This window comes from Peromyscus eremicus, chromosome 5, assembly GCF_949786415.1.
Source record: "Peromyscus eremicus chromosome 5, PerEre_H2_v1, whole genome shotgun sequence".
Lineage (NCBI taxonomy): Eukaryota > Metazoa > Chordata > Mammalia > Rodentia > Cricetidae > Peromyscus > Peromyscus eremicus.
In genome coordinates this window covers 125,728,337-125,746,736 of record NC_081420.1, presented here as the reverse complement: position 1 = coordinate 125,746,736, position 18,400 = coordinate 125,728,337, and the positions used below count along the sequence as shown (strand labels likewise).

The following is an 18,400-nucleotide window of genomic DNA, read 5'->3' as shown; positions in this document are numbered from 1 at the left end:
CACACACACACAACATGTTACATGTGTGCACACACACACAGCCAGCAATAAATATTATTTTTTTATCCTAGTCATTATCCAGGCATGGTGGCACATACCTTTAATCTCAGCATTTGGGAGGCAGAGGCTGCCAGATCTCTGAGTTCAAGCACAGGTTGGTCAGCATAACAAGTCCTAGAACAACGAGGGTTCCATTGGTAGACCCTGTATCTAAATGAATGAATGAATAATACAATCAAATTTTAGTCATGAATACACATGTAAATACACTTGAGTATCAGCCTTTAATTACAAGCTGTTAGAACTTAGAATCTAATTGTTTGTACATAGTTTCAAAGCAAAAATGATATATGAGCCAAATGATGAAGTTCTGACAATACATAATGAAATTCATCTTATGAAACTAGTAGAATAAATTTGTAATTCTGGGTGAGTATATTTAATATAAGCAGAACTTGTTTGGAAATATGCCCTGAAGGCAGAACAGTGGGAAGCCCTGGGGTACGTTGAGGACTTCACTGTTTTTAGGTGCACATTTTAATCTCTTTGTGTATATGATATGTATGTGTTTATCGTGTGAGTGGCGACATGTCCATGCCATGTGTGCATGTGGAAATGAGGACAGCTTTGGGTATCGGTCCTCGCCTTTCATTTGAGATGGGGTCTCTTAACTGTTACTCTGCACACATCAGGATCACCAGCCTGCAGTCTTCCCAGGGTTCTCTTAACCCACCTCTCAGCTCACTGCAGGAGCACAGGGTTTACAGATGTGCACCACCATGCCAGCCTTCCCTGGTTTCTGTGACTTTAACTCAGGTCCTCACACTTGTGCAGCAAGTGCTTTACACACCGAGCCCCCTCCCGAGCCCCTAATTCCATAAACAGTTGGTCATTTCATGATCTAGATTTGACATTTACCTTTTCTTGACATACAGGCAAGCAGGCCTTATAGCACTGTTGGTGAAGGTTGGCGTTATTTCTGAAAAGCGTACGTGGGAATGGCAGAGTGCGGAAGCTGTGGCCATGGGCCTGCAGGTAAGTAGTGCTGTCAATGAACTCAAGAGGTTTTACTGTTTAAGCTGTTTGACACAGTGTTGCCCCAAATATCCAAACAGTGAGCAAGACTGTTAGCTTGCTCTATGGTGAGGAGCGGGAGCCCTAGAGAAATGGCCCATAGGTCCTGATTGGTAATGGTTTTATTCCTGGTCTACATATAACTGCATGTTTCCTTTCAGTCCTTGGGGAACAGATTAAGAAATACTTGACTGAGGGAGGGCAAAAAAGATGTAAACCTTGGTTTGTCATGTTTTGAAGTGGAAAAAATGTTGAAATATGAATATAATCTGGATTATATTTTAAAAGTTGACACCCGGGGCTGGAGAGATGGCTCAGAGGTTAAGAGCACTGTCTGCTCTTCCAGAGGTCCTGAGTTCAATTCCCAGCATCCACATGGTGGCTCACAACCATCTGTAATGAGATGTGGCCCCTTCTTCTGTGTACATAATAAATAAATAAATCTTTAAAAAAAAAAAAAAAAAAAGTTGACACCCTATATAACTTTGAAAATGTTAGCATTTTGAAAAACTAAATTTAAAGCCAAAGATGATAAATATTTTTGTGGCTGCTGTAGGATTTCATAATCTGCATTGAAATGTTCCTTGTGGCCATTGCCCATGTACATTGCCATTGCCATGTATTTTCCTACAAACCCTACGTACAAGAGGCAGAGGAAGGCTCTTGCTTTGACTCTTTCCTGGCCATGTGGGATGTGTCAGATGTCAGAGATGATATTTCTCAACAAGTAAGACGCCTGGGTAAGTAACAGCTGTTTAACTTCTGTTAGTGTGAGTGTGTATATTGGGGGGGGGAGCGTCTGCATGTGCAGGAAAGGTCAGAGGTGAACCTCGGGTGTGGCCCCTCAGGAGCTGCTTGGTTTGGGTTTTGGAACAGGGTCTCTCACTGTCCTGAGGCTCACAGATTGAGCTAGGATCACTGTCCAGAGGGCCCCAGGGATCCAACTCTGTCTCGCTAGCACAGGACTGCAAGCATGCCCAGCTTTGGACCTCTGCTGAGGACTGAACTCAGGTCCTCATTTTTGTGTGGCAAGCACTTTGCAGATTGAGGTATCACCCCAACCCAAATACATAAGATTTACTCTAGTAATTTAAGAAATAAGAACATACTTAAAGCAGTACCATGATACAGGCTCTTCAAATTTGGGGAGGACAAAGAGCAGAACTATTTTTAGAATGGTAAAAATGACTTTTGGCTAATAAATTTATATTGTCTTAAAGGGAGAACAATGAGAGGGCATCAGAAGAAAAAAAATGTTTTCCTGAAGACCCGGAGCATACTGAACACACAGGTCTGTTCAGTGATGATGTTCCCTCATCATCACAAGATGCAGTTTCTGCAGGTTCAAAGCCATCCTCACACCTGGGCCAATATCAGGCCTTTGCACACTCAATTACTTCACAGAATGCAGCTGCTGCATCCAAGTCATGTGAAGACATTGTCATTGATATCCCAGAAGAACAGGAACCTCCTGATAAAGGCCAACATCAAGACTTAGAAGACACAGATACTTCACAGGATGCACTTTCTGAGCCCAAGCTATGTGGAGACATTGTGATTGATGTCCCAGAAGAGCAGGAACCTCCTGATACAGGCCAACATCAAGACTTAGAAGACACAGATACTTCACAGGATGCACTTTCTGAGGCCAATCTATGTGAAGATGTAATGATTAATATCCCAGAAGAGCAGAAGGAGCCCCCTGACTAATAAATTTATATATTATCTTAAAGGGAGAACAATGAAATGTTATCCAGAAAAAAAAAGTTTTCCTGAAGACTCGGAACATTCTGAACACACAAGTTTGCTTTCCTGATCATCACAAGATGCAGTATCTGCAGGTTCAAAGCCATCCTCACTTGCCCCACGACCAGTATCAGGGCTTTGGACACACGATACTTCACAGAATGCAGCTGCTGCATCCAAGTCATGTGAAGACATTGTGATTGATGTCCCAGAAGAGCAGGAACCTTCTGATACAGCCCAATATCAAGACTTGGAAGACACAGTTCCTTCACAGGATACACTTTCTGAGGCCAAGCTATGTGAAGATGTCATTACTGATATCCCAGAAAAGCAGAAGGAACCCCCAACCCATCAATGGACTCTTAAAGCTACCACAATCCTCTTTGTGTGTAGGCTCAAGATCTGAACAGTTCAAAATGTTGGAAAAATTCAAAGACAGGCAAAAAACAGATATAACTACTATATATAATAAACATACATATAATGCCAATACACACATGTTAATATATATATTCGTGTGTTTTGTATATCACAAATAACATTTAAATTTCCTAGGATTTGGCTTTCTTAAACTGTTAGGTTATCATATATTCAAACAGTAAATAACAACTTCAGCTGAACTCTCTTGCATTTCTCAAGAGGATGGACATTTGAAAAAAAATCATTGCTTCTTACCACTGCATGAATGTAATGATCTGGACTGAAAATGTAAATACAAAATTAAGATTAATTTAATTTAATTTAATCATCATGTGCCATTTAAGTTTACATAATTATAGTTCAATTACATGTCTTTCAATAAATGCAATACCATTTTCTGAAACTCTTATGTATCTTACTCTTTTACTCTTTTTTGTTTGTTTGTTTTATTTTTGAGATAGGGTTTCTTTGTATATCCCCTGGCTGTCCTGGAACTACCTCAGTAGACCAGGCTGGCCTTGACTCACAGAGAGCAGCCTGCCTGTGCCACCAGACTAAAAGCATGCACCACCACCAACCTGGCTGTGTCTTACTCTTTAAACATAAATTCTTAATGCTTTAACAAAAATTGCTTGATTAGAAGTCTATATTTTTTTTTTTTAATTTTTGAGCTAGACTTAACGGTGTGCACCTTTAAACCCAGCACTCAGGAAGCAGAGGCAGGTGGGACTTGGGGAGTTCCCGGCCAGTCTGGTCTAGGCCAAAAACAAAAACAAAACACTGGTCAAAGAAACAGAAGATGAAGCTAAATGGAAGGATACCCTGTGACTCAGAATAAAGCTTATCAGAATGTCCACACTACCAACAGGAACATATAGATCCAATGTAACTGCTGTCAGAATCCTAGTGACATATTTCAGGCAAAGAACAGTCCTAAAATTCATATAGAAATATTTTTTAAAAGGCCAGACCACTTCTGAGGAAAATTGGACACATGGCATTTCCTGATTTGAAATATAAACTGGGTGTCATGGTTCATGGCCCTGTCATCCTAGCATAGGATGTTTGAGATTATCCTGAGCAACACAATACACACACATACCCCATGTCTTTTTTTTAAGAAACTTTTTATTCATTTTACATACCAACCACAGATCACCCTCTCCCCTCCTCCCGCTCCGCCCCCTAGCTTTTCCCTCCCACCCCCATTCCCTCCTCCAAAAGGGTAAGGGCTCTCAAGGGGAGTCAGCAAAGCCTGGTACATTCAGTTAAGACGGGACCAAGCCCCTCCCCCCTGCATCAAGGCTGAGCAAGGCATCCCACCATAGGGAATGGACTCCAGAAAGCCAGCTCATGCACCAGGGATAGATCCTGATCCCACTGCCAGGGGCCCCTCAAACAGACCATGCTACACAACTGTCTCCTGTATGCAGAGGGCCTAGTCCAGTCCCATGCAGGTTCCACAACTGGCCAGACATTTCTTACAGTGCTGTTATTGTATAAAGGTATCTGATTGTCTAGACAGATCTCATGTAGTGAAAGCATAAAATTAAATTTTAAAAATCTTTGCTAGTTTTAGGTATACAGTAGCACCTTGGGTTGATTTCATTTTTATTTCCTTAATAGATTGAAAGGTGGCATACCATGTGATTTAGCTTTCAATTCTATTGTTTTGTTCCAATATGCCAAATTATGAATTACTTCCTGCTGATAGTTTCTTATTTTCAGTCTCAAATAGTTTCTCTAAACATAAACCTTTGGTTTTCTCTCATACCATAGTAGTTACTTTATTTTAGTCCAAGGGTAAAATATATACCTGTCTTTTGAAAATTAGCAAACATGTCTTCTCATGGAAATTCCAATCTTGACTTAATAACCTGTGAAATCTTAAGCAAATTATTTAATGTCTCCAAACCTTGATTTTCAAATCTATAAGATAAGAAACAAAATAATGTATACCTCTTAGGGATAGAGTGACAATTAAATTAAAAATACATACAGATTTTTTTCATTTTTATTTTTTTATTTTTTTTCTATTATCAGCTTGATAGAGTACAAATTCTTATACTAATAGTGAAATGTTTCACTGAGGCTTGCCCAGTGATTGAGTAAAGCCAAAACTTATTATAAGCCACAGTCATCCTAGGGTCCCCCCTGCTATATAGCCTCCCTGCGTCTATGGGTTGCAGTCTGATTGTTCTTTGCTTTATATCTAGTATCCACTTATGAGTGAGTACATACCATGTTTGTCCTTCTGGGTTTGGGTTACCTCACTCAGGATGATATTTTCTAGTTCCATCCATTTGCCTGCAAATTTCATGCTGTCATTGTTTTTCTCTGCTGAGTAGTACTCCATTATGTATATGTACCACATTTTCTTAATCCATTATTAGTTGAAGGGCATCTAGGTTGTTTCCAGGTTCTGGCTATTACAAATAGTGCTGCTATGAACATAGTTGAGCATGTATCTTTGTGGTATGATTGAGCATTCCTTGGGTATATGCCCAAGAGTGGTATGGCTGGGTCTTGAGGTAGATCAATTCCCAGTTTTCCAAGAAGCCACCATACTGATTTCCACAGTGGCTGTACAAGTTTGCATTCCCACCAATAGTGGAGGAGTGTTCCCTTTGCTCCACATCCTCTCCAACACTGACTGTCATTAGTATTTTTGATCTTAGCCATTCTGACGGGTGTAAAGTGATATCTCAGAGTTGTTTTGATTGGCATTTCTCTGATGATTAAGGATGTTGAGCATTTCTTTAAATGTCTTTCAGCCATTTGAGATTCTTCTTTTGAGAATTCTCTGTTTAGCTCTTTAGCCCATTTTTTAATTGGATTGTTCAGTATTTTGATGTCTAGTTTCTTGAGTTCTTTATATACTTTGGAGATCAGTCCTCTGTCAACTGTGGGGTTGGTGAAGGTCTTTTCCCATTTTGTAGGCTGTCTTTTTGTCTTATTGACCATGTCTTTTGCCCTACAAAAGCTTCTCAGTTTCAAGAGGTCCCATTTATTAATTGTTGTGCACAGTGTCTGTGCTGCTGGTGTTATGTTTAGGAAGTGATCTCCTGTGCCAATGCGTTCAAGGGTACTTCCTACTTTCTCTTCTATCAAGTGCAGTGTAACTGGGTTTATGTTGAGGTCTTTGATCCATTTGGACTTGAGTTTTGTGCATGGTGACACATATGGATCTATTTGTAAACTTTTACATATTGACATCCAGTTATGCCAGCACCATTTGTTGAAGATACTTTCTTTTTTCCATTGTATAGTTTTGGCTTCTTTGTCAAAAATCAATACCCCATGTCTTAAGAAAAAAATTGTTACAAAGCTACAATGGTCAACAGGGTAGTGGGCTGGAGAGTTTGCTCAGTGGTCAAGAACACTGGCTGCTCTCCCACAGGACCCAGGATTGATTTCCAGCACCAACATGGTAACTTGAAACCATCTGTAACTGTAGTTCTGGGAATTTAGTGCCCTCTTCTGACCAGCTCACGCACAGGCATGCACACTGGTGCACAGGCATGTATACAGGCCAAACACCCAAACACATAAATAAAAATGTTTAAAGGAAAAAAAGTATGACGCTAACAAAAACCAGACAAGTAGAACAAAATGGAAAGTCAGAATAATTGCTGACAAGAGCACCTAGTGGGCACACTAAGAAAAAATAGCTTCTACCCAGTGAATTGTCCCAAGAAGTCTGGATTCCAATACCAAAGAATGAAACCAGACCCTAATTTTACACCAGACACCAAAATCAACTCACTGTGCAAGGCACGCAAATGTGAGACCGGTAACAAAACTAAGAGAAGCCCCTGAACCATTGGCTTTGCCAGTGACTTTCAGAACACCACACCAGAAGGTACCATGCAAGCTTCCAAAGTCCTACCCAGCTATGGAAGAACCACGTCGACAACCCACATGCCATGACGACCCTAAGGCGCAACAGCGGCATGCACACCTTGGCGGTAACCAACAGCTCTAACTGGACTGAAGAGCTGCTTGACAAGAGGAAACCTGCCTGGCTAATGATTTAGTGCCAGTGATTACTGGAGGAGAATCTACAACCACTGATTTACTAAACCAGCATAATCCCTAACAACAGTCTATAAATATCTGTCCTTATACCCACAGATAAGTGTAGTTTTTACCCCTCATCAGGGAAACTTGTCTGCAACAGACCATTACAGAAAACCATAACCAAATGCAGAGTTGTGGAGCCCAGTCCCAGTGGACACATCAACAAAACACTCCCACACCTAAGGCTCAGGGAACATTGCAGAAGAGGGAACAGGAAGATTGTAAGACCCAGAGGATCAGGGACTTTGCTGTGAGATTGTGTCTCCTAGTAATGTCAGAAGCTATACCCCTAAAGTCTCACCAACATGACTGCCCAAATGTGAGCTGAACAAGGACAACACCAAGGGAAAACCCCACAGGCCTCAACCCTACACAAAGAACTATAGGCAACTGAGGAAAGCTGGAAGTAGGAGAGATGGTCTTTTCCATGGAAAAGCATAATAATTAGTTGTCTAGTGCCAAATGCTCAGCTCCTAAAAACATAAATACAGGTAGCATTATACAGACTAAGCAGATTACATTTAGGAATATATATGTGTACATATGTGCATGCAATAACAATGAGAAAAGAGGCCATGAATTTGAAGGAGAATAGGGAGGGATATATGGGAGGCTTTGCGGGGAGAAAAGGAAATGGAGAAACATTGTAAATATATTCTAAAAAAAAATGAAATTAAAATCACACCATAAGTTTAGCCCACAAAAACAAAACATGAGTGAGCAGGACTTGATCTGCCACATTCTACAACAGATGGCACCTGTGCATGTAGCAGGAATCTTAACAGGTCTTATTAATAAAATCAAACCTAAGGCCAGTTATTGAGGTGAAAGCTGGATGATCAGAGAGACAGAACAAGCCACAGCTACCTCACCTCGCCAATTCTTCAGCTGATCCTGTTTCCTCAGACTGGATGCCTCTGAGTCCTCATCCAGAATGAATCTCAGCTGAACTGCTGCTGGAAAGCCTGAAAGCTTAACCAGCCAAATGCCTCTAGTTCCTGGTCCTCACTCCTTATATACCTTTCTGCTTTCTGCCATCACTCTGGGATTAAAGGTTCGCTTTCTGGGATTAAAGGCGTGAGTCACCATGCTTGGCTATATCCTTGAACAGATGGATTTCTGCCTCTGGAATGCTAGGATTAAAGGCATGTGCTACCACTGCCTATCCTCTATGTTTAATATTGTGGTTGTTCTGTCTCTGACCCCAGATAAGTTTATTAGGGTGCACAATATTTTGGGGAACACAATACCACCACATGTGCACCCACAGATTCAAACAGCCCTAGGTCACAAAGCCCTGGGAAGATGGCATTTGTGCTGGACACCGTCCTTTTCTCGTCTTTGCTTTCCACACAAAACACCTACACTGTTTTACTTGCCATATCTAGAGCTCCCATAAGGATAGAACAACTGTATCAATCAAAACCTTCTGCATAACAAAGGACCTCAAGCAGCAGCCTACCTACTGGGAAAAAGACTTGCAAACAATATCTAGCTTAAAAGGAGCTAATACCTATAAAGATAGCTCATAAACAGCAAACAAGAATCAGATATAGAAAGCAAATAACACACTAGGAATGGGCAGAGATACTACGTAAATGTTCTTTTTGTTAGTTTGTCTTTGAGGAGAAGGATGAGTAGGAGGGTTCTTTTGTCAGGCTGTCCTGGAGCTCACAGAGACCTTCTGCCTCCCAAGTTACTGGGACTAAAGGTGTGTGCTACCACACTCTGTAACTCCAGCCCCAAGGAATCTAGCACCCTCTTCTGACCTCAGCAGTTACCCACACTCACACATGCACATATTCACACAGACACATACATAGAATTTATTAAAAAGTAAATCTTTTTAATTGCTACTAATTATTTTGGAAATACCAAGCAGTATTAGTAATGCATACAAGTAGACAAAATACTCATGCACATAAAGTAATAAAGTAAATAAATCTTTTAAAAAAGAATTCTTTTATGACACTTTTTTTGGGAAGTTTTTTGAAACAGGGTTTTTCCATGTAGCCCTGACTGTCCTGGAACTCATACTGTAGGCCAGGCTGGCCTCATATTCAGAGACCCACCTGCCTCTCTCTCCCCAGTGAGTGCTGGGATTAAAGGCGTGTGCCACCACCGCCTTGCTTCTTTTCTGACACTTAACTATGCTTACTAAAGAATGCTTAATAAAGTAATGAACACATGATATTGACTTTTAAAAGAGATTAATAGTGAAATTTTTCTTTTCTTTTCTTTTCTTTTCTTTTCTTTTTTCTTTTTTTTTTTTTTTTTTTTTTGAGACAGGGTTTTTCTGTGTAGCCCTGGCTATCCTGGAACTCACTCTGTAGACCAAGATGGCCTCAAACTCAGAGATTCACCTGACTCTGCCACCTGAGTGCTAGGATCAAAGGTATGTACTACCACAACCCAGCTTTTTCTTTCTTTCTATTTTTACTTATTTATTTTTATATTTTTGAGACAGGGTCTCACTATGTAGTTCTGGCTGTCCTGTAACTCACTATGTATAGCAAGTTGGTCCTGAACTCACAGAGAGCCCCCTGCCTCTGTCTCTGGCCAAGTTCACTTGTTTTTAATATTGGTAAGGAAGATAATATAATGAAAAATGCAGATATTTCAAATATTTTTAATGTGTAGCTTTTTTTTTGTTCAGTTGCTTAAATTTAAGATTAGTGGCTCTTAATCTTTTAACGAATATAATATTATAAATTACCCTCATTGATACGTGGCAACAAGGGAATACTTTCCCACCCCAGGCATCAAAATGTGCTGATGCTCAGTTCCCTTATATAAAATGGCTAGCATCAGCATATGGACTAGTGTGTCTCCCTTGTCCTTACAGTCATTTCTAAATGGCTTATGACACCTGATAGAATATCAGTGCCATAGGCATTTAAGGGAACCTCCGTGAGTTCGAGGCCAGCCTTGTCTGTATAGCAAGTTCCAGAGTGCAGACCTGGGGTCAGGGGCTATTACAAATATTTCTGCTCCAGGGTTGGCTGAACCCATAGATGCAGACTCTCATAAGGATGCTGATTGTTCACAATTACTAAGTCTTTTATTTGTACCCCACCCCACCCCAAAAAAGAAAATAAAAGGAAAAAACACTTTCCACAGTAGACACAACTAAAGAAAATGGCTTTAGCCAGATGTGGTGTTGCATCCCTTTAATCCCATCACTCAGGTGGAACTCTTAAGTTGGAGGCCAGCTTGTCTACATAGTGAGCTCCAGAACATCCAGTTTACATAGATCCTGTCCCCCCAAAAAAAGAAAACAAAAAACAAAAAGAAAAATAATGTCTTCGGTAACATTTTCTGAAATAGTAGCATTTCTCTTTAACATCTGTGCTTTTCCATAGTGGTTTGCCTTGAAATTCCCAAAAATCGCAATATATATTGACACCTGTAGAGACTGCTATGAAGCTTACGTGATCTATAACTTTATGATCTTCTTTAACAACTATTTAACAATACGGTTGCCAAACGTGATACTACACCTGGAATCTAAAGATCAGCAACAGCATCTCTTTCCACTCGGCTGCTGTCCACCATGGGCGATGGGAGAGTAAGTGTGTTTGGTTTTGATGGGCCTCTGTGTGGGTCTGAAATATCAGTCAGCTCTCTGCAAGGGGCAGGGACAGTAGGCAGAGCCCTTGCCCTACGTAGCACGTAATACAGTTTGAAAGATAATAAAATACATTTTTACAATGTACATGTTGAGAAGTTTTTTTTATTTATTTTTACATTGCTTACCCCAATAGAAAAGTTCATCAATGTAATGAGGGAGAAAACCTTAGAAAATGTTTAATCAGCATCTTTTTTACAGTTGGGAATTGGAGCCTAAATGATCATGCACATGGTCACGCAGCTAATTGTCTTGTACTTATCTCCCTGCTGAGACAAAGTCACTGACAAAAGCAACTTAGGAACACAGTTGAAGGTGCAGTCCCTTATGGTGGGAAAGGCACATGGCAGGTGCATGATGTCATACTGCATCTGCTGTCAGGAAGCAGAGAGGAAAGCCGGAACTCAGCTCCCTGCCTCGTGTTCAGTCCAGGGTCCCAGCCTGAGGATGGCCACCCACCCTCAGGGTGGTTTGCCTTGTCCCAGGAAATCTTTCTGTAAACACATTCACCAGGAAGCTGCATCCTAATTGTCAATGCTTTATACACATGCATGTGCACAAGCTCACAGTTTATTTGTGCCTCCGTTTCTCTCCTGTGTTAGTTAGAGCTATCACTATCAATTCTGTCAGCAAAGTTCCTAAGATAATCAGTTTTATTTGACTCACAGACTCAGGTCATTTGGTCCTGTTGATTTGCAGTGTATCATGGCAAGAGTGGGAAACAGGAAAAGACCAAGGTCCCAGCACCTTCTTCTGTTCCTTCTGTTCTGGGTTGCACTATAGTGGAGCTGAAGGGAGGCTTTAGGAGATAAAGTTATTAAATATTTTCAAAATGGTCTTCAGATTTCCATGTTGCCACCACATTCTTACCCTACTATCATTTAGGAGAACGAAATTGGCAGGATTCAATATAATTAGTGTCAGCTGTCAAAGTGATTTTAATTTGGAGGCTTTGCCATGTTCTGATGCCACTGAATAGTTGAGATGTTACGTTCTCTTTCTTCTGCAGAACGCTGCTCTTTTGATGCAAACTGGGAGTCCTGCAGTACACTCTGATCAGACCAATTACCACTCTTACAGCATTGTAAGTATGGCCTTCCCTTAGCTTTTTTTCTTTTATCTTCATGATACATGACTGGGAATATAGCTCAGTTTATAAGAGTGTTTGCCTTGTATGCACAAAGCCCTGGGTTTAATTCCCAGCACAACAGAAACCAAGTGTAGTGATTCATGGCAAATAATCATAGCACTTGAAGGTAGAGGCAGGAGAATCGAGAGTTTAAGGCCAGACTGGGCCCTGTCTTAAAAAAAAATCTATGTTCTTTAATGGAAAAAACAAGTAGAAAAACAATGTTGATTAATAGTGTAAATACAAGGGTTGGGGATTTAGCTCAGTGGTAGAGTGCTTGCCTAGCAAGCACAAGGCCCTGGGTTTGGTCCTCAGCTCAGGGGGAAAAAAAGATATAAATATGAAAATGTAGTCATAAATTTTAGCCGGGCGGTAGTGGCGCACACCTTTAATCTCAGCACTCAGGAGGCAGAGGCAGGCAGATCTCTGTGAGTTCGAGGCCAGCCTGGGCTACATAGTGAGTTCCAGGAAAGGCACAAAGCTACACAGAGAAACCCTGTCTCGAAAAACCAAAAAAAAAAAAAATAGTATAAATACATATATAAAAGCTAGATTCCTTGGGGCTGGAGAGATGGCTCAGAGGTTAAGAGCACTGCCTGCTCTTCCAGAGGTCCTGAGTTCAATTCCCAGCAACCACATAGTGGCTCACAACCATCTGTAATGAGATCTGGTGCCCTCTTCTGACCTGCAGTCATACATGCTGTATACATAATAAATAAATAAATCTTTTAAAAAAAAAAAAGCTAGATTCTATTACAATGAACAATGCAAAGGATTGCCATGAGATTCACATTCTTTTGAGAGCAGACTGTACAACACATCAGAAAAACCAAAACTCCTTTAGTTGGGTTAAACTAAATAAACACAGATTTATTTTCTACCTTGTTAAGAGTTTATTAGGAACACTGTCTTTAACTGGTGCCACCTTTAATCCCAGCACTCAAGAGGCAGAGGAAAGCAGATCTCTGTGAGTTTTCGGCCAGCCTGGTCTACGTAGAGCGACCGAGTCTAAAAATAAACACACACAAAAATGATTTGATGTCAAAATATGAAACATAATCAAACTACCTGGGAAACTGTTCCCTAAAAAATCCAAAATGTCAATTTATAATTTATCTATTAGATCTTAACTTTCAGCAGCTCACAAAATAAAAGAAAGCCATATTTAAAAAAAAAACAGTTCAACTCTTTACTAGCCTTTGAGCTAGAATTATTTATAAAATTTTGCTTCATTTCCTTGCTGCTTAGAAACTGGGTGAGCATATAACTTAATACTTATGGTAAAATTTATGTGCAGGGTGGGAGTGTCTGGGTCTTCAGACACTTACCTGCAATTTACAGGAAAAGGTGAGTTAATGATTATCAGTCAAGTTTTCCAAAATTAGGCCTTGTTTTTGAGGTTAATGATTATTCTCTAGCTTAATGGTTCTCAGTTTATAATTTCTTTAAGTTAAAAGGAATAATCATATCACATATCTAGAAAAATGTTTCTCTGTCAGTGACCAAAGTCAAGTAATTTTCCATAGACTTACTGAAGTAAAAGGACTCCAAATTTTAAGTGTTGCTACCACTACACCTTAAGAATGTGTTCAGGGCTGGAGAGTACTCAGTGGAGCATTCAGTGTTAACAGCACTTGATACTCTTGCAGAGGTTTAGTGAAATCTAGTTCCAGAGTATCCAGTGCCCTTTTCTGGTCACCAAGGGCATTGCATGCACATTGTGCACAGGTATACATGCAAGTAAAACATTCATATGCATAAAATAAGTCTCTAAAGGGTACATATTAAGATATGGGTTTACTTGGTCAGTCATAAAGTTGATTTTTGCCATTTTTAAGGGTATTCAAGCTTGTTGGTGTCTATGGTGAAGGGAACTTAGGTTTCTCCAATGCTTGGACTTACTTGGTTGTAATCAATTATTTGTCACAACTGGTAAGTGAATCATCATTCTTCTTAATTGTACTAAATTTGTTTCTGTTGCTAAATATTATCAGGCACGATTTCTTGAGGAAAAAAATACCTTTTAATTTGTACATGGAACTTGAAACAACTTTAATGTATACCTTTATACAATATAGATTTACAGTAATATGTTCATGAATGATTTGGTGACTTACATGCAGAGCTGTTTGCTCTTCTGACTGCACAGCCTTATAGGGATAAGCATGGTATGCCTTCTAAATGAACAAAACGTAATGCAATCAATCTATTTAGTGAGAAGGAAAAGTCTAATTGGCATGAGAAGATAGAGTTTAAATAAAAATGGAAGAGTTTGCCAGGCGGTGGTGGTGCATGCCTTTAGTCCCAGCACTCAGGAGGCAGAGACAAGCAGATCTCTGTGAGTTTGAGGCCAGCCTGATCCACAAAGTGAGTTCCAGGACAGCCAGGACTACACAGAGAAATCCTGGGCTACACAAAGAAACCTTGTCTCAAAGAAGAAGGAAGGGAGGGATGGAGAGAGGGAAGGGAAGGAAGGAAGGAAGGAAGGAAGGAAAGAAGGAAGGAAGGAAGGAAGGAAGTTTATAATGGAAATAAATGGTGTATATCTCCAGAGCTTTCTCTCATGTTCATCTCCGTGACCAGTAGTCTTTTTTTCTGGGAATGTACTCTAAAGAAATGGTAGAAGTGTTCTTGCCTTCTGGGATGTAATGCCCATTATAAGAAAGGACTGGAAACACTCTAAACCCGGTGGACATAGTTTGGTCTTCCCATTGGCATTTAGACAGATACTAAAAGTAAAACTTATGAAACATACACAAAAGTTAGCTACTTTCAGTTGAAAAAGATATTGGGGAAAAAAATTTCATTTTAGTTCATGACAGATATTACAAAATTGGGTTATGACTGTGGAATGTGCCTGGAGTGTTTGCCTATCACACAGCCCTGGGTCAGATCCCAGCATGAGGGTCACAGTTCCTATGTACAGAGAAATGGCTCAGTGTTAAGAGTCTGTTTGTTTTTAGTGGTACTAGAGCTAGAACCCAGGGCCCGGGAGTGTGTGACATGCACCCTGGGTGGCCCTGCTCCAGTGCAAGGGTCTGAACTTGGTTCTTCCTTTACTGCTCTCAGATCCTGAAGTATTTGAAATGAGCATAAAGTTTCTCCTGGTCTTAATGGGGAAAGTAAGCTTCCAGAAATGCTTCTTGCTGTTGAAATGCTGGTTGGTTATTATAACTGACTCTAAAGATGTGGGCACTTATTTTAAGAAGTAAGGCCAGCTAGACTTACACACTGCTCTCAAGAAAATTGGTTTGTGTGATACAGATTTCATGATCACAATTTTATTGAAACTGTACTTATTTAACATGTTGCCTTATAAACTGTGTGTGTGTTGTGTAAATGTTACACAAGAGACTAGCTAATAATAATAATCAAGTTTTTATAAAAGTGGTGGTAATTTGTGTTGCCTTTTTTTTGACTGAAGGAAACCTTCCGTTCATATCATTTGTTTATTGCTTTGAGTTCCAGTACATGAACACTTAGAAACATATTCAGGAAAAATGTTACATACCTCTCTTGAGAAATCTCACATATATGCATCTTCAGCAACATATAAAAAGCACTCGGGCGGTTGTGGCGCACGCCTTTAATCCCAGCACTTGGGAGGCAGAGGCAGAGGCAGAGGCAGGCGGATCTCTGTGAGTTCGAGGCCAGCCTGGTCTCCAAAGCGAGTTCCAGCAAAGGCGCAAAGCTACACAGAGAAACCCTGTCTCGAAAAAACCAAAAAAAAAAAAAAATTCTTGCCGGGCGGTGGTGGCTCACGCCTTTAATCCCAGCACTCGGGAGGCAGAGCCAGGCGGATCTCTGTGAGTTCGAGGCCAGCCTGGGCTACCAAGTGAGTTCCAGGAAAGGCGCAAAGCTACACAGAGAAACCCTGTCTCGAAAAACCAAAAAAAAAAAAAAAAAAAAAAAAAGCACTAAAACGTCAGCTGATTAGCCCTAAGCTCTGCCGGGAACATTACTGTAGACTCTGGTTTCGGCTTTAAGGAACGGTTCTGTCACTGTCTTCCTACTGCAGAATATTGAATGTTGCTTTTGTTTCTAGATTGCCATGTGCTGCCTCCTGCTGTTTTACAAAGAGCTAAAGGAAGAGCTCAGCCCTATAAAACCCGTTGGCAAATTTCTTTGTGTCAAACTGGTAGCCTTTGTCTTGTTTTGGTAAGTACTGCTTGCTCTTAAATATTCTCATTTTATAAATGCCAATAAAACTGTTGGTTAAGGGAGTTTTTTAAATAATGTGAATACAATGCCAGGCTCAGTGGTGCCTGTCTGTAATCCCAGCTCTTGGAAGACTGAGGCAGGACTACCATTCAAGGCCAACCTGAACTAGGAAGATGCCTTTGGGGCTGGAGAGAGGCTCAGCAGTTAAGAGAGTGTGCTACATATCCAGAGGACCGCAGTTTGGTCCCCAGCACCCATGTGCCAGGTTTACAGATGTGCACCACCATGCCAGCCTTCCCTGGCTTCTGTGACTCTAACTCAGGTCCTCACACTTGTGCAGCAAGTGCTTTACACACCGAGCCCCCCCCCCAGACCCTGATTCCATAAAGAGTTGGTCATTTCAAGATCTAGATTTGACATTTACCTTTGCTTGACATACAGGCAAGCAGGCCTTATAGCACTGTTCGTTAAGGCGGGAGTGATTTCAGATAAGAATACGTGGGAATGGCAGAGTGCGGAAGCTGTGACCACGGGCCTGCAGGTAAGTAGTGCTGTCAGTGAACTCAAGAGGTTTTACTGTTTAAGCTGTTTGACACAGTGTTGTCCCAAACATCCAAACAGTGAGCAAGACTGTTAGCTTGCTCTATGGTGAGGAGCGGGAGCCCTAGAGAAATGGCCCATAGGTCCTGATTGGTAATGGTTTTATTCCTGGTCCACTTTTATCTGCATGTTTCCTTTCAGTCCTTGAGTGATGGATTAAGAAATACTTGATTGAGGGAAAGCAAAAGAGATGTAAATCTTGGCTTGTCATGTTTTGTGTGGGAAAAAAATGTTGAAAATGAATATAATCTGGATTATATTTTAAAAAGTTATTGACACCCTAAGTAACTTTGAAAATGTTATCAGTTTGAAAAACTAGATTTAAAGCCAAAGATGTTTGATATTTTTGTGGCTGTTGTAGGATTTCATGATGTGCATTGAAATGTTCTTTGTGGCCATTGCCCACCTTTATTCATTCTCTGCTAAACCCTTTGCAAAAGAGGCAGAGGCAGGCTCGTGCTTTGACTGTTTCCTGGCTATGTGGGATGTGTCAGATATAAGAGATGATATTTCTCAACAAGTAAGATGCGTGAGTAAGTAACAGCTGTTTAACTTTTGTTAATGTGAGTGTGTGTAGCGGGCAGGGTGTGTGTGTGTGTATGTGTATGTGCACATAGAGACAAAGATGAACCTCGGGTGTGGTCCCTCAGGAGCTGTTCAGCTTGGGTTTTGGAACAGGGTCTCTCACTGTCCTGGGGCTCACAGATTGAGCTAGGATCGCTGTCCAGAGGCCCTAGGATCCAACTCTGTCTCGCTAGCACAGGAGTGCAAGCATACCCAGCTTGGGACCTGTGCTGAGGATGGAACTCAGGTCTTCATTCTTGTGTGGCAAGCACTTTACAGACTGAGGTATCACCCCAACCCAAATACATAAGATTTACTCTAGTAATTTAAGAAATAAGAACATACTTAAAGCAGCACCATGATACAGGCTCTTCAAATCTAGGGAGGACAAAGAGAGAACTATTTTTAGAATAATAAAAATAACTTTTGGCTAATAAATTTATATTGTCTTAAAGGGAGAACAATATGTGGTTATCCAAAAAAAAAAAAAAAAAAAAAAAAACAACTTTTTCCTGAAGACCCGGACCATACTGAACACACAGGTCTGCTTTCCTCATCGTCACAAGATGCAATATCTTTCGGTTCAAAGCCATCTTCACCCCTAGGCCAATATCAGTTCTTTGGACACACAATTACTTCCCAGAATGCAGCTGCTGCATCCAAGTCATGTGAAGACATTGTGATTGATGTCCCAGAAGAGCAGGAACCTTCTGATACAGCCCAATATCAAGACTTGGAAGATACAGTTGCTTCATAGGATACACTTTCTGAGGCCAAGCTTTGTGAAGATATCCCCAAAGAGTAGAAGGAGCCCCCTAACCCATCAGTGGATTCTTAAAAGTTCCACAATCCTGTTTGTGTGTAGGCTCAAAATGTTAGAAAAATTCAAAGATAGGCAAAAAACGATATAACTACTATACATAATATACACACACGTATAATACTAATACACACATGTTAGTATATATATATATATATTTGTATGTTTTGTATATCAC

General features: G+C 40.5%; 1 protein-coding gene and 1 long non-coding RNA gene across 2 annotated transcripts; both read left to right on the top strand.

The window, feature by feature from the left end:
- The first annotated feature begins 1,978 nt into the window (after positions 1-1,978).
- Positions 1,979-3,312, top strand: LOC131911999 (uncharacterized). The gene is made up of 2 exons (XR_009379490.1): positions 1,979-2,416; positions 2,916-3,312. It is a non-coding gene; the product is annotated as an uncharacterized LOC131911999 (long non-coding RNA).
- A 3,854-nt stretch (positions 3,313-7,166) lies between these two features.
- Positions 7,167-18,159, top strand: LOC131911157 (transmembrane protein 184C-like). Its single transcript, XM_059263094.1, is given in 8 exon segments — positions 7,167-7,208; positions 10,683-10,888; positions 11,958-12,032; positions 13,916-14,009; positions 16,123-16,235; positions 16,680-16,779; positions 17,200-17,371; positions 17,858-18,159. Coding segments are annotated over 8 exon segments (1,104 nt in total).
- Positions 18,160-18,400: the final 241 nt, after the last annotated feature.